Raw genomic sequence first — 15,391 nt, 5'->3', positions numbered from 1 at the left:
ACTTAAAAAACAGCCTACGTATTTATTTGTATTGATTTTTTTAATGCATGTTCTAAAATTTGATAAGCATCTTGTGGACTTCATGTTACAAACTTTTATTTTATTTAATTTTTTTTTTTTTTTTCAAAATAGGCATGCTTGTTTAATAAATAAAATCAGTAATTTGTGTTAGTCACGAAAAAGATTTTTGCTTTCCAGTCTGTTGTGAAATATTCTGAAATGAATTGTAAATAAAAATATTTGTTTCGATTAATGGCATTTAGATTATTTTTTAAAAATTTCATTGATAAATATGCTATATGAGAAATTTGTATTAGAAAATTAATTTTTTTTTCTGTTTCCTTTTCCCACCAGCTAATCTGAGAGGTAAGTTTTTTTTTAAATATTATATTCAATTAAATACATTTTATAGTTTTATTATATTTCCTTTTATTTTGTGCCTGGTGTAAAAAATGAGTGATTTCACTTTCGTTGCAGATTTGCCTCGTGCCTTAGATGCTCATTTTGATAAAGAATCAAGTCAACTTGTATTTTCTGTTGATCCACCTCCAATTCCTCTTTTGGCAAAAGTAAGGAAATTATTTTGGAATTTATTTAGATAATCAATTATTTTTCTTTTTTTCTTATAATTAACTGAATGTTTCCTTAAACATATTGCTCTCATCTGGATAGATGTGTTTCACTGCCACTGAATAACAACACAACAAACAGTAAAACGCATTCAATTTATAAAGAATAAGTGGCAACATTAGAAATTACACATAAAGCAAAAACTGATTTATTGTGATATTTATATAGAATTTTACCTACATTGATGGACATGATACTGTGCTGGAAATTTCTCATTAACTCAAGATACCTAAATCCCTGTATCTTTAAAGTAGCAGACCAATGCATGACCTTTGAGTTCACACTCTTTAATAGCGAACAATAATCCTAGTCCCTCAAGTGTCTGCTAACAGGAGGTTATTTGTATTTTTCATAGTGTGTATGTGTTTTGATTTTCATGCTCTTAAGTTTTAATTTGTTTGAGTTTTATAATATTTCTGTGTTTTATGTCAACTTTGAAAATGAGATTTATTACTTACAGGTGCAAGCTAGATATGCTGATTCTGATGAGTGGATTTTACAAAAGTACATTGAAATAAATTCACCTGAAGAAACTGTGTACCTTAAACCAGGTGATCAGAGCTTCAGTGATGTGAGAGTAACTTTGTGTCTTCAAAGTAATGAATCTTGGTGTGGAGATGCAAAAATTGCTAGTCCTTTTGATGGTAAACCCCTTAGAGTTTATTCAAATTGAATCAGAAGTTATTTATAAATATAACTTATGTAATATTTGTAAATCTTTAGAAAATTTAATTATTTTTCTAACTATTCCCCCCCTCTGTATACAATCATAACTTTGCTATCACTGTCTTTTATTTGTCATGAATTAATGAGATTTGTTTCAATGTTTTAACAAAAATTACTGTTTGTGAAAAACTGATTAGTCTGCTGATTTTTCAAATTCTATTACATTATACTGCACCATCAATAATAAATGTTTGATATAATAATTTTTTTTATATTTAATTAACTGGATAACATGTTTTTGTTTAATATTTTGCATTTATATTTTTTATTTTTGGTAATATTTGCATTTTTGGTAATTCTGTAATATTCATATTTCTAATTTAAAATACGTTTTATTATGCCTATCTAAAGGATCCAGTTTATGGGTCAGTATAGCTATTATTATTATTATTATTTATGGACAGTAAACTATTCTTTTAATAGAGTTCCAAGTTTAAACTCATTAACCTGAATTTTATCATATTCTGCGTTTTCAGATTCCTCTCCTCGTTCTGTTGAGACTGCTGGTGCTGTGAGTTTTGAAAATGTGGTTCTAATTATTGCTACTTCCGGCATAATTTCTATTATCATTTTAGGGGGATTTATATGCTATTTCTGCTGTAAAAGGGGAAACAAAGGTATATCTATAGGTCTTAACAGAGTTAATTAAACCTTGCAAGTTCAGTTTTCTGTATTTTTGGAGGGTTTAAATCAAACACTAAAACATCTTTTCTTCCCTTACTTAGGAAGTAAGAAGAAGCAGGAAATAAAGACATTAAAGTATGTATGAATGCTTCTGTCTGTGATTTCTTGTTTTATCTATGTCTTATCTATATATGTTAATGCAAAATTCATGCAGTTTTGTTATAGTACAGTTGACATATGCAAAATAATTTTTTTTCTGGGGCAGTTATTAAAATAAAAAAAAAAAAAAAATTACACATTTTAATAAGATGTATGTTAACTCTAAGAAGCATTGAATACACATCTTGCTATGTTAGTCATGATAAAATGTAATCATGGATGTCCCCTTCCTGGTAACCAAAAAAATTCAGTGACTTTGCTGTTAAGATCCATAGGTTTTGACAAAACTGAAGGTAAACATTTTGTAATTAAGTCATAAATATAAGTATAAATGTATATATTTTCTTTTTCTACAATATTTCAGGGTACTAAGTATGTGAAATACATTTTAAAACAACATTTCATTCTGAATGGAATTAAATGCTATACTTCTCCCAGAACAGTTTTAATTTGAATGAAATGTTTTTGCTAATTATACTAGAAAGAAATTTTAAGGTTAGTCATTTTTATTTGGCCGATTACAAAAGCTAAAATCAAAGTTTATTTTTATTATTAATATTATAGTCATTCTATAATTAATGCTCTGTTTGGTTCATTTCAGAATTAGAGCACCTTTTATTTTAATAGTGAAGTACGTTAAATATTGGTGCTCGTTTGGCAATTGTGTCTGATGCAAAGGCAATGAAAATATAATTTATTTGTTCTCTTATATCCATGGACAGTATGATGCAAGATTTGTCACAGTTATGTGAAATTGCAGATAATGCTGAACATTATTTATATGGCGAGTGTTCATGCAACTCGCATAAATGTAGTGGTATTCAAAATGCTGATAAATAACGCACATTCTGACATAATTAGTTTTAAAGTAAATACAAAAACATGAAATTCAAAAAATAAATACAAGTACATAGTCATTTTAAATATAGTACAGTCAAAAGTCGTTAATCCGGACTCGTCGGGACTTCGGCGATTCCGGATTATCGATTTTTACGGATTACAGATTATCAGTTTAAATCTGGTAAGATGGCATGCAGAAGTTATAAAATTAAAAATATGAAACCGTAATTTATGAAATAAAGAACAATTATGATCTAAAGGGTATCAAAATTTACAAATAAAAAAAAAAAAAAAGAAAAGAAAAAGCTTAATATTTATTTGTTTACTTTATTAAACATTTTTTTCAATGTAAGTTGTTTAAGTTGCTTCGTTTTATGTGATAATACTTTCTCTTTAATCCTATAAACAGACATAATTTCTTGTTCAGTTACAAAGTTCTGCTGTTCAAGTCCCGTAATTGCTGTGCCGAGAATACCGACTAACTTGTCAATCGAAATTTTTTCGTTTTCACTAACCTCTCTGTCACCTTCTTCATGTCTTTATCCATTTTTTTTGCAGCAATTCCACTTTTTGTTTGATGGACATCGAAACATACTTTCGTTTTGTAGATACATACTTTTGTTTTGTTTGTCCTTTGGGAGCTCCAGCATCGAAATTCTATTTGACATAATTGAAAGTTCAAGTTTACTTTTATAAAATTGCTCTTACAAAGTCTGCAAAAATAATAAGCCGGATCCACGTCGAAGATTAAGGAACAACGCAATCATCAACATTAACTGAAATAGATAATTAGATAATTTTAGCTTATACCGTCCGTTATGCATTAAACGCACACGCGAAAACGTATTCTGCGCTTGTGCACACGCATATGCGCAGTCGTAAAGGTCTTACGCGCACGCCTAAACGCCTATGCGCATGTGTCAACGCGGCGCATGCGCAGAAAGTTTTTAGCTTTGAGGTCCGGATTATAGATCATTCCGGATTATGGGTGTCCGAATTAACGACTTTTGACTGTAGTAGCTAAATGCATTGCAGATTGATTCTTTGCTTAGTACTGTGCATTATCTTCTCATCTGTATAAAATTAAAGAACAGGGTGTTCCATAAGTTTGTAAATGCTTTAAAAATTTTTAAAAATTGAAGGAATTGATAGAATTGAACACGGTTTCTGAAAAAGTTATTCTTGTGAAGGGGGATTTTTTTTGCTAAAGGAAAAATATATATATATATATATATATATATATATATATATATATATATATAGTTAAAATTTTTGTCAATAGAGGGTGCTGTACGATAGCAAACTGCACAGTTGAAGGAAAACTATATTTATTTGCATGCAGGCAAATGTTTACAAGCATGTCACTCTTATTCTGTTGTCTGCCATCACCACAAATTACAGTTTGGAAACGAATTACAACACCATTAACTGCAGCATATAGCATATTCGAATGGCTGCAAGAGATTTTGCGATGAGTGGCATCCTTTAACTGTGCCAAAGAAGATAGGCTATCATCGTACAGTCTGGACTTGGCATAATTCGAAAGCTAAAAATCAAGTGGTGTTAAATCTGGCAAGCAAAGTGACCACTCATTTCTACAGTGACAGCTAATAAATCACTCTTTGGTGAAAGTTCTTCTTAGGAACATCTTCACTTTGGTTGTGATATGAGGAGCTGCACCATCTTTCATGAACGTCACTGTGTCAAGGACATTATTTTCTTGTAAGTGTGGTATCACTTGTTCCTGCAGCAGTTGCAAGTACTGTTTTCCAGTAATTGAGCAGGTCTTCCAGCCAGCTTTTTCACAGCCTGTTCAAAGAAAAAAGAGCCAAAATAATGGATGTAGTGAAACCACATGAATCAGTTAAATGCAGTGAATGTAGGGGCTTCTCAGTATAGGCACGTGGGTTCTCTTTTTCCCAGATTCTACAGTTATGGGTGTTGACTGTTTCACACAATTTAAAATTGCCTTATCTGTTCACAAGATGTTGAGAAGCCATTGTGGATCATCATTGATTTTCGATAAAGCCCAATCTGCGAATTTATATCACTTAACTTTGCCATTTGATAAGAGCTGGTGGGCTCATTGCAACTTATAGGACTACAATTTTAAAACACTGTGAAGGATGCAAAATACCAATGACTTTGGTGTACCAGAATTCGATGCCAATTCTCATGCGCTATTTACTGATTGAATATTTCTTTAGGGTGTCAATCTGCATCAGAAGTATGAACTTCTGATAAACTTAGTGTGCCACTACAAACGTGATGACACAAACTTTCCATTTCTTTGAAACGTCGTACCAGGGAAGTCAGTTCAGCAAGAGTGTTTGAACCTTAACCTCTTTTTTCCATCTCTTCTGTGTAACAGCCTTGTAATGTTTCAGTGGGTGATTCTTGGCTGAGGTAAAATAACTTCACTAATAAAGCTGTATCCACTAATGAGCTGTTAATCATACTGCAATTTATAGACTCTGATTTGCATATTTCTTGTTACTGTATCTGTGCATTGCTTCCATAGATGAAAATTTTAATTATTTTTTGTTCTTGACCAAAAAAATCCCGCTTCACGAGAATAACTTTTTTGAAAACTGCATTCATTTCTATCAATTCCTTCAATTTTTATGAATTTTAAAAATATTTACGGACTTATGGGACACCCTGAATTTTGACTGCTTTGTGTAAGCTCAGCTCATGCTAGAACAATAAATGTGCTTTGTTTGTTCTGCATAATTTATGTACTTAAGACACCACATTAGGCACAAGCTTGTGATTTCAGCAATGACACCACATCATGCACCAGAGCATGATCGGCAGCAAATGTGTTAAACTAAGCAAATCGAAGAGTTATATGTCTTGACATGCATATATAAGAGATATATAACTGCAGTTAATGATCTATAATTTACATTTACACTCCCAGTTTTTGTGTTTATTCTTGCAATCTCATATTATGCACTGCAAGTGTTAAGACAAAAACAATATGTCTATATCTGTACACAATGTGTTATATACACCATTCTTAAAGCCTTTTTAGATACAGTACAAAGTCCGATATCTGGACTCATTGGGACTTCGGTGATTCCAGATTATTACATCATCTGTTTAAAGCTTGAAAGATGGCATGTAGAAATTATAAAATTTAAAATACAAAATCGAGGCTTATGAAATAATGAAGCATTTATGATCTAAAGAGAAACAAAATTTACAAAAAAGCTTAATATTTTATTTTCTTTATTAAACATTTATTTCAATGTAAATTTTTTTGTTAATATTTTGTCTTTGATTCTGTAGACAGACATAGTAATTTCTTATTCAGTTACAAATTTCCAATGTTCAAGTCCTGTAATTGCTGTGTCGAGAATTCTGACTAAATTGTCAACCAAAATTTTTTCATTTTCAATAACCTCTCTTTCACTTTCTTCATTATCGGTAGTAGTATTTTCTGGATTGATTGATAATTGGGGCATTGTGATTGCAATGAAAAGCTTCTGTTATATCATTTCTATTTATTCCTGCTTCTCCACATTTCTTTAAAAAATCCATTAACTGTAAAATTTAACCTTTGATTTGTGATATCCGAAAATCTTCACATTTGTGGCTATCAAATTCATCAACCTCACCATGAAATATGTTAGCTGGACATAAATTATGCTAAGCATTTAAAAAAATATCTAGAGACTCATCCTCTCATGATCATGCGATGCTCTGTAAAGCAGATTTTATGCTAAAGTATTTTAAAAAATTTTTAATAGTCTTGCCATATTAAAAAAATTTAGCATAGATTTAAAAAATTCTACTTTACATTTGCATTTCAGTGCGTGGTCATTCCGATTTTCATAGGCTGAATGCTGAATGATTCATGTACAATTTGGAGGAAAGAATAATACGGATACATTATCTTTCCCTAAAACTTTAATTGAAGTATGAGCCGAACAGTTGTCTACAATCAGGGCAATTTTCGCATTATCAAATTAACCAATTGAATTCTACTGAGCTTCGGGTATGAAATGATTTTCAAACCAGTCATTCATTAATGCTTATTCATGTTCTTCTAATTGTCCGATATATAATGGGAAACATTTTATTCCTTTAAATGTTTGATGTCGTGTATTTTTTCCTATTATGAAAAGTACACTTGCGTGTTCTTGCCACATTTGCACATGCTAAAATTGCTGGTCTCGCTTTGGAATCTTTGACACGAGGTAGAGCCTATTCTGTAGAGGTTGCCAAAATATTTTGCAGTATTTAAAAATTTCTAGAATATATATATTTCTAGAAAAGACCAGTTTCATCAGTGTTGTAAATTTGTTCTGGAGATAACTTTTAACTATTAATGAGTTCAATGAATTCATCTGCAAATAGTTCAGAAGCTTCAGCTGAAGCTTTTTTACCCGAAATTCTTAATTGCCATATACCATGGCACAACCTGTCAAGTATGTGCTCTCAGCTCTTAAGTTACTTTCTTAGTGAAATATTTTAGTATGCACCATTAGTATTTCACCTGTCAATAGCAAGCCTTCGCTGCGACGCTGCCTAACCCATTCATTTATCACTTTGTCTTGATCTTCACTTTTAGCATAACGAATAATTTTTCTGTTATTTATTGCAAGTGGGGTGACAGAATTCACAAAAATTTAAAAAGTTCCATTTTATGTTTTCTTATGTCATACACAATTGGCTTTCCAATGTTTCCTCGCATAATTTTGAGACGGATATATATATACCTTTATCCATTTTTTGCAGCAATTCCACTTTTTGGTTAATGGATATTGAAACATGCTTTCATTTTCCAGATTCTGTTGCAGCTCGGGAATTAGAAACTCTTTTCGACATGGTCGAAAGTTGAAAATTTAATTTTCATCAAATTGTTGTAGTATAAACAGTCTGCAAAAAATAATTAAGCTGGATCAAATCAGAAAGTTAAGGAACAGCACAATCTGTTATATTGGTTGAAATCACTTATGAATCAATGAAGTATAATTTTAGCCTACTTTAATAGCATCTGCTATAGATTATTGTCTATGTGTCATGAGATTGGCAAGGAAAGACAAGTTGTTCCACTAAATTTTGTCTTGCTTCTATCGTGCACTGAGATAATTAAACCTGATTGTTATTAGTTTAGTTATTTATTATACGTACATCTATTTCTTGCACATGCTCATCTGAACCCTGAATAAAGGAATTCCCACATATACTTAATGCTTACTGAGTGCTGGTGCAAGGTATCTTACCACTTGATGCAGTCTCTGCTGGTCCTGAATTCTGCTACCAAGCACCTCCCTAAGTTGTAAATTTTTGCTGCCCCTAAATTTTGGAAATTTTTCCTAAATTCTAAAAATATTTGCATTCTTTAATTTTGTTGCTCGGTGATTCTCTCAATTCCAAAAATCTTGTGGTCCCTAAATTCTGCCATCCGGTGCGGTCATATGAGCTCTGGCGCCGGTTCTGAGTTTATGTGAAAAACAAATCAGTTGTTATTAATTCAGATAGCACTAAATGTAGTCTTTTGGCCTAGGAGTATCATTAGCAAAATCTTTTTTTAGCATATGGGAGGAAATTTTTGTTAAATTTTTGCTCATATTTCTTAGCACATTTGATTTAAATCTGTAATCACTGCCAAGCATAACAATGTCAACATAAAAGGTTACCATACTCTACTTGTACTAATATAAAAATAATTGTTTGGGCATAGCTGCATGAGTCATTACTCAAGTTGTCATTCATTGATAAACATGTGGTGATGAAAGCAAAGCATAATAAATAATGATTCGCCAGGTTGGGCGTCAGGGATTCAAAATACTAGTAGATGTAATATCAACAATATTTCTATGTAGAATGTTTCGATTTGAGATGTATGCGAAGCAGATACACAGGTATGGAGCCAAATTTTTCATCACACAAATTTATACTAAATTATTTCTTCAATAATGAGATATTTATTTAGTGTCGAAGAGAAATTAAGAATCGGGACACTCCACATTATCTTCGAAGGAAAAAAACAAGTGCGCATGCATAAATAATTTTTAAAAAAAAGTTGTTGGAGGTTTTGAGGTCCGGATTTTAGATCATTCTGGATATTAGACATCTGGATCCCGGACTTTGTACCATATATGTAAAAATTATATAGCATTTTTTTGTTTTCAGCCACTGATGATTATCTTGTTTCATTACATAAAAATGTTTTGTAATATTTTAAATTACTACTGCAGTTTTTTTCTCTCCCTCATAATAACCTTTATTTCTTTTCCATCTTCTAGTGCTGGACCACCACCAGTTACTTTGCCTTATTATTCTGAAGAAAATTTAACTAAGCATGGAGATGTTTTAGATGCCCAAGCTAAGCCTAATATTTATATGACTCCTAATGATCATATGTGTACAGGTGTTCCTGATCATGGTAAATTATTAGAATTTTATTTACAGTTCACATTTTAAATCTGAAGTCTTCATATTCTATTAGATTGCCTACATAAAAAAAATGTCGTATGTTTATGATAATTTGATATTAAGCTTTCAAAAGAAAACCTTAAGAAACAAGTATAAATCTATAAGATTAGTTTTAATATCATATTTCTAAGCAAGTTTTTTTAGCAATATTTTACCAGTTGAAAATCTGGTATATACAGGAAAAATATATGAATTTTTTTAAAGGTATCTACTTATACAAGCTAATTTGCAAGAAAGTTATTATTAAGCTTATAAAGATTACTAGTTAAGTGTGGTATTTTTTTTTCTTCTGAGTTACCTTGATTAATCTAGAAAATTATAAGATTAATTTATTGTTTTAAAATTTCATGTGCATGTTCCAGTTTGAAAATTTTCTCAGTAAACTGTAAGTTATCTTATTATGTAGTAATATCAGGTTGTAACGAAAGTTTCTTGCCACCACAGATATCAAAAGCGAAAACAGTTTGCATTGCTGCATTTAATCATATTTTGTCAAATGACTCTTTTCACTTGAAAGAAAGAGATTTGCTTTAGAACACTGTGTTGCAAAATTTGCAAATAAATATTTTTGTCAATAAGTATAAGGTATCTGAAATAGAACTGTCACGCTACCAGATTAGAACCATCATTTACTTCCAGTTGTTTTGGAAAACATCAGCTACAGAATGTCACCAAATCGTGTACAGTTTTAGATACTAATGTTATGTCATGTGATACTGTGAGGATTTTGTACTGACAGTTCAAAAACAAGGACTATGGCATTCAAGAAGCGGAGTGCTCTGGCCAGCCTACTCATGTTGATGAGGTTCACCTGTGAGAACTTGTGGAAGAAGATCGGTATGCAACTACTCAAGAGCTTGCTTAAGGAGTTGGACGTTAGTGCCATGTCCATTAAGGCCTATCCACACGAGTACGTTCACCACATATATGCCACTATATTTTTTTTCACTGGCATAAATTCGCATTACGCACAGGACATAAACCTGAATTTGTTCGTGCTCAGCTTTTTCACTCGCAACATGAATGAACAGCCAGTAGCTGACTGAGTTATTATCACGTTTCTTATATGGAAAAACATTTCTTCTTTACACTTTTCAGTATGGTGTCGAAACCACATAGCAATGAGTTTTTTTTTAAAAGGGATTATAACTGTCCACAGGAATAAACAGTTTATTTATAAAGCAATGATCTGACCTGTATAACCATGTACTTCACATGTATATAACACTGTAAGTAACAGGGGCCTAAACAAATTACAGTCTACAAAATCAAATTTTCTGCCTTACAAAATTCTCCTTATTTATTACAAATATTAATTTTTTCATGTGTAACAGGAAACTATAAGTATTCCAATATTAACTACACCAAAAACTAACTTCAACAATATAACAACTGTTAAAATAAAGCAGTTGACTGTGAAAGAGTATTCCATACAGTTCCAAAATTTTCGAGGACAGTTACAACTTGGGCCGTAAAGCACTCATTTATTGAATATTAATTAAAATTACCTTTGCAGTGATTTCTAATTGTTCCATTATTTTTCATGAAAGCTACTATTACAGACAGCCGAGTGTTCAGCATGCTGGATTGCTATGGGAAGAGTTGCGAGTTCGAATCTCACCAATAACCACTATAAATCAACGCTAGCTTTTCTCATTTTGAAAGCTGTTTCTTATGAATCATTTTATTCTTATTTTAACTATCATTATTATTGTTTTCATTTCTTATTTTATTTATTATTGTTGTTGTTTTCAGTTTAGTTTAAAAATGTGCACTCTAAATAGAAACCATTAACCCATTATGTAATGATATATCTGCATCTCTTGTATAAATGATCTCTTTATTTTTACTTCATTGTATATAATATTCTCTACATAATTTTACATTAACTGTCCAAAATCTGAACCTTATTCTAAATTAAAAAATAATTAAAAATAAGAAATAATAAAAAGAAAACAAAAGAAAAAATCTGAAAGCTTTCAGATTCCATATTATGCCAAAACGGGCTTTTTTTTTTCTCTCTCTTTTTTTTTTTTTTTTCATTTACAGGCACATACAAGTTTTGAGAGCATTTGGGCTGATGTTACATTCTGCTAAAAATATTTAGAAAAAGCTTATCTTTAGAAATTTAATTAGATGAACTTTTTTCTTCTAATTTATTTGTGCGAACTATTAAAATATATAGTGAATTTTATTATATAGTGGATGGTGTTTCAAGTCATTTAATTCTTTTTATGTACTGTATTCCAAAACAATTTTAGAAGTCTTAATTTCCCTAAGCTGATTTGTGCGGATAGTAACTGTTTAGTCTTACTATCTGAGTTGTTAAATTGCTTAATAAACAAAATTTCACTATAAAACGAACTGAGAGATGAAACACTTTGAACTTGCAGCCTTCTGTGAGCGAATTCTTTTCAATAATTTTCATTTCAATAATTCTATTGGCTAAATGCAGATTTTGCTTGCGTCCCCATTTGGATGACTTTTTGGCGGTGACGTATGTTTCATTGTGTTATTTACATTGCTAGCATAGTCGTGTGGATGCGCCTTTAGTCATGCTATGCATCGCATAAACTTGACAAGCAAGTTCAATCCCTGGGTGCCACATCAGCTGACTCAAGCAGATAAGGACCGATGTGTTCATGTCCTGCACTAATTTGCTTGAATATCAATGCGAGGAGAAAATTCTGAACCAGATACTCACTTGTTATGAAAAGTGGATTTACTTTAACACCACAAGTTGAAAAGGGGGTTGGTCTGCACCTAGTGAGCCCCTCAGCAGCATCACAAAGCACAATTTGACTAACAAAAAGATCATGCTTTGTATCTGGGGGGGGATTACAGTGGTATCCACAAATAATATCTGGAAAAAGGTAAAACCCTCGACAGTTAGGTCAACAGCGAGATACTAATGATACTAACCCATGCTGACATTGCTATCAAGGAAAAACATTGAACAAAGTTCCGATGCAAAAAGGTTAATAAATATTCCATCAAAGTAATGTAAGACCACATTGTGTCTGCATTCACTGACTGGACTCTGTATGGACTCGAATGGGATCTTTTGCCACACCCAACATATAGCCCCAACATCGTTCCTTCGGAGTTCTACCTTTTTCACATCTGCAGCTGCATCTTACTGGTGCTATTTTCCATTCTGCAAAGGATGTCCAAAATAAGGTTGATCTGTTTTTATGACCACCAAGTTTCTGTGCTGAAGACTTTGAAAAACTACCAAAAGAATTGGCAGAAAATCATAGATTTGGGTGGTGATTACTACCTGCAGTAAAGGTACTGCTTTCATGTCTTTTTTTCCCTAAATTTATTAATGTTTTTTGGCGGAAAACTTTTGTTACACCCAGATATTTTTATTTGCATTTTTTGATGCATTCACTTAATATTTGAAAAGGAAATAGGTAATCAGCCACAAAGAGTGCCTTTATATGTATACACTTTACCAAATATAAAATTTTTTATTATATAGATTATACTATCCTGGAAATTTAAGAAACATTTCAGTTTAGGTTAGAGAACGTATACCGGGTGGCCATAATTAAACTGACAGTGCTCACAGAGTTGTGTAGCGTGATCTATTTGCAAGAATGACGCTACATTTTGTAGAAAGATTAAAGAAGACGGGGACGAAGGATTCCGTGAAAAAACAAATTAGTTCTAAAAGTCACCGCTAGGGGAATATTTGGCGATGTGTAATAGAAAATAGAGTGTTAACAAATGCAAATCAATACGGAAATTACCTTTTATTTTGCATTCAAATGAGGTTCAGTGTGGCTGCCATTGTTGTGGACCACATATTGCATTCTGTGCACAGTATGCACAACAACAGAAAGTAACATGTCTGCAGGAATCTCCCGCACAGTCCGTGATATGTTATCCTTCAACGTAGCCAGGTCCTGGACCACTCCTTGATAGACCTTGGACTTAAGGTAACCCCATAGCCAGAAGTTGCATGGGGTAAGATCAGGCGACCGAGGTGACCATGCAGTTGGAAAGTAGCGGCTAATGACTCTTTCTGTTGTGCTGTTTCTGACTGAACCTTCAGAGAACCTGTTTTCTCAAACGTCGCAACCATTGCTTTTAGCCCATTAACTGACACAGGAGCATTACCTTTATGCACTTTTTGTGCGTTTTAAAAACACGAAGAGCAGCTGACGCGTTGCACTGGTTGAGGTAAAAGAATTTGACCAGTAACACATGCCCGACTAAAGAAGGAAACATTGCACATAAACTTTCAATCCGATTGATTCGAAACGTAACACATTGCCTTTTAAAACCCAAGCAGCTGGCACTGTGTGAATGGATGTAACATGAAATTTGAATAAAGAACTTCTTCTTCTGCTCTGCGTACATGATATTGCAGATCATGAGACTTTATCGGTGTTTATGTAGATTTTACGCTTTTTTAAAAGTGTTGCCATATTGCACTTGAACTAAATCAGAAAATGTGCATAATAAAAGGTAATTTTATTCTGTATTAATTTGCATTTGTTAACACTCTATTTTCTATTACACAGCGCCAAATATTCCCCTAGCGGTGACTTTTGGAACTAATTCGTTTTTTCGCAGAATCCTTTGTCCCCCGTCTTGGTTAATCTTCTTACAAAATATGGCATCATTCTCGCAAATAGATCGCGCTACAGAACACTGTGAGCACTGTCAGTTTAATTATGGCCACCCGGTATATATATATATATATAGAGAGAGAGAGAGAGTAAGATAAAAAATATATGAATCTCAAAATTACTAACTTTAATTTGGCTATGTCCCTTTCCTGGAATCTAAGCTGCCTCACTGGGAAAATACTAACCTACATTATGTCATCTGCAGTGCTGTAAAGCTCTTGTCGAATAGCAGCCCAGAGTTTAAACAAACTTTGATTTTATGAATAGCCTTTTGCTGAAATGCACAATCACTTTTCTACTTGATCTTGCCTTCTATTTCTTGGTTGACTGCTTCACTGTATTGTCTCAGCTTGTGATAAGTTGTATATAGAATGTGCAGTGCTTATCTTATCCATGGTGATGTGTAAACCAAGATAAATTCATAAGAAAAGATATACATCCTGAAAAATTACTCTTCAAGAAAATAAAGTTATGTGGGAATATCCAGCTACTTGTGGTTTTCCGAATTATATCCATCTTATGCATCCCATTTGTATGCTAGCAACATCTCTAAACCTCTTGGCCATGACACTGCAAAATAGAGAATACTTTCTCTCCTCCTTTTATTCCTGCAATGCATTAATCTCTTATTCAACAAAGCCAACACTAAAAATACCCCTTTCTGAAATGTGCACTCTCATTGCCTGCCTTCCTCTCACTATGCTAAGGTTGTGTTCTAATTGAAGGTGCTTGAAGTTTTTAATTATTTATTGTGAGTTTTTATTTCAATTCCATTTAGATTGTCTTTTCACTAAAGTTTATAAGTTCACTTATTTTTCAATTCTTTGGATAATGTTCTCTTTGTTTTAAGGTAAAATTTTTATTTGTATTTCCCCCTAAAGTATTTTATTATTTCACTTACGTTATCAATTATTTGAATAGAGTTGTATTTATTTAAAAGTAAACAAATTTAATTTGAATTAGCTTTGTCTTTCCTTGCTTAGGGAAGGGGCTAGAATTTTTGATTGAACTATTATAATTAAAATACATTGAAATGATTCATTAGCTAATTCTGGGTACAGAAAAGCAATGATTTTTGTGGAAGAGAGATTTCAATTGATTTCAGTGTTTTTTCCTTCTGATGAAGTGGTATTGAAGTTGATTGGATTCCTCTTCTAATTTATTCTTTTTTCTTTAAATTACATTGATGTTTTTTTAAATTGGGGTATTGCTTGTTTGAAGTATTTTGGTTTTAAATTTTTTTAAACATTTTTTTTTTTTTTTTCATTTATAGGATTATTTGAAATTTATTACTTATAAATTTCAATTTTCGCTTTTTGTAA

General features: G+C 32.0%; 1 protein-coding gene across 1 annotated transcript in view; it reads left to right on the top strand.

Moving 5' to 3' along the window:
* Positions 1–15,391, top strand: part of LOC118184368 (cell adhesion molecule Dscam2-like) — a 51,431-nt gene that overhangs the window by 27,202 nt on the left and 8,838 nt on the right. The window contains exons 11-16 of the mRNA XM_035354031.2: positions 355–366; positions 478–569; positions 1,091–1,274; positions 1,833–1,973; positions 2,082–2,115; positions 9,240–9,379. Coding sequence (XP_035209922.1) covers positions 355–366; positions 478–569; positions 1,091–1,274; positions 1,833–1,973; positions 2,082–2,115; positions 9,240–9,379 — 603 coding nt within the window. The remainder of the gene's footprint in view (positions 1–354; positions 367–477; positions 570–1,090; positions 1,275–1,832; positions 1,974–2,081; positions 2,116–9,239; positions 9,380–15,391) is intronic.

Source organism: Stegodyphus dumicola, chromosome 10 (assembly GCF_044657685.1).
Source record: "Stegodyphus dumicola isolate Sdum_Otavi_A_Nest chromosome 10, ASM4465768v1".
Classification (NCBI taxonomy): domain Eukaryota; kingdom Metazoa; phylum Arthropoda; class Arachnida; order Araneae; family Eresidae; genus Stegodyphus; species Stegodyphus dumicola.
This window is presented reverse-complemented; position numbering and strand designations above follow the sequence as displayed.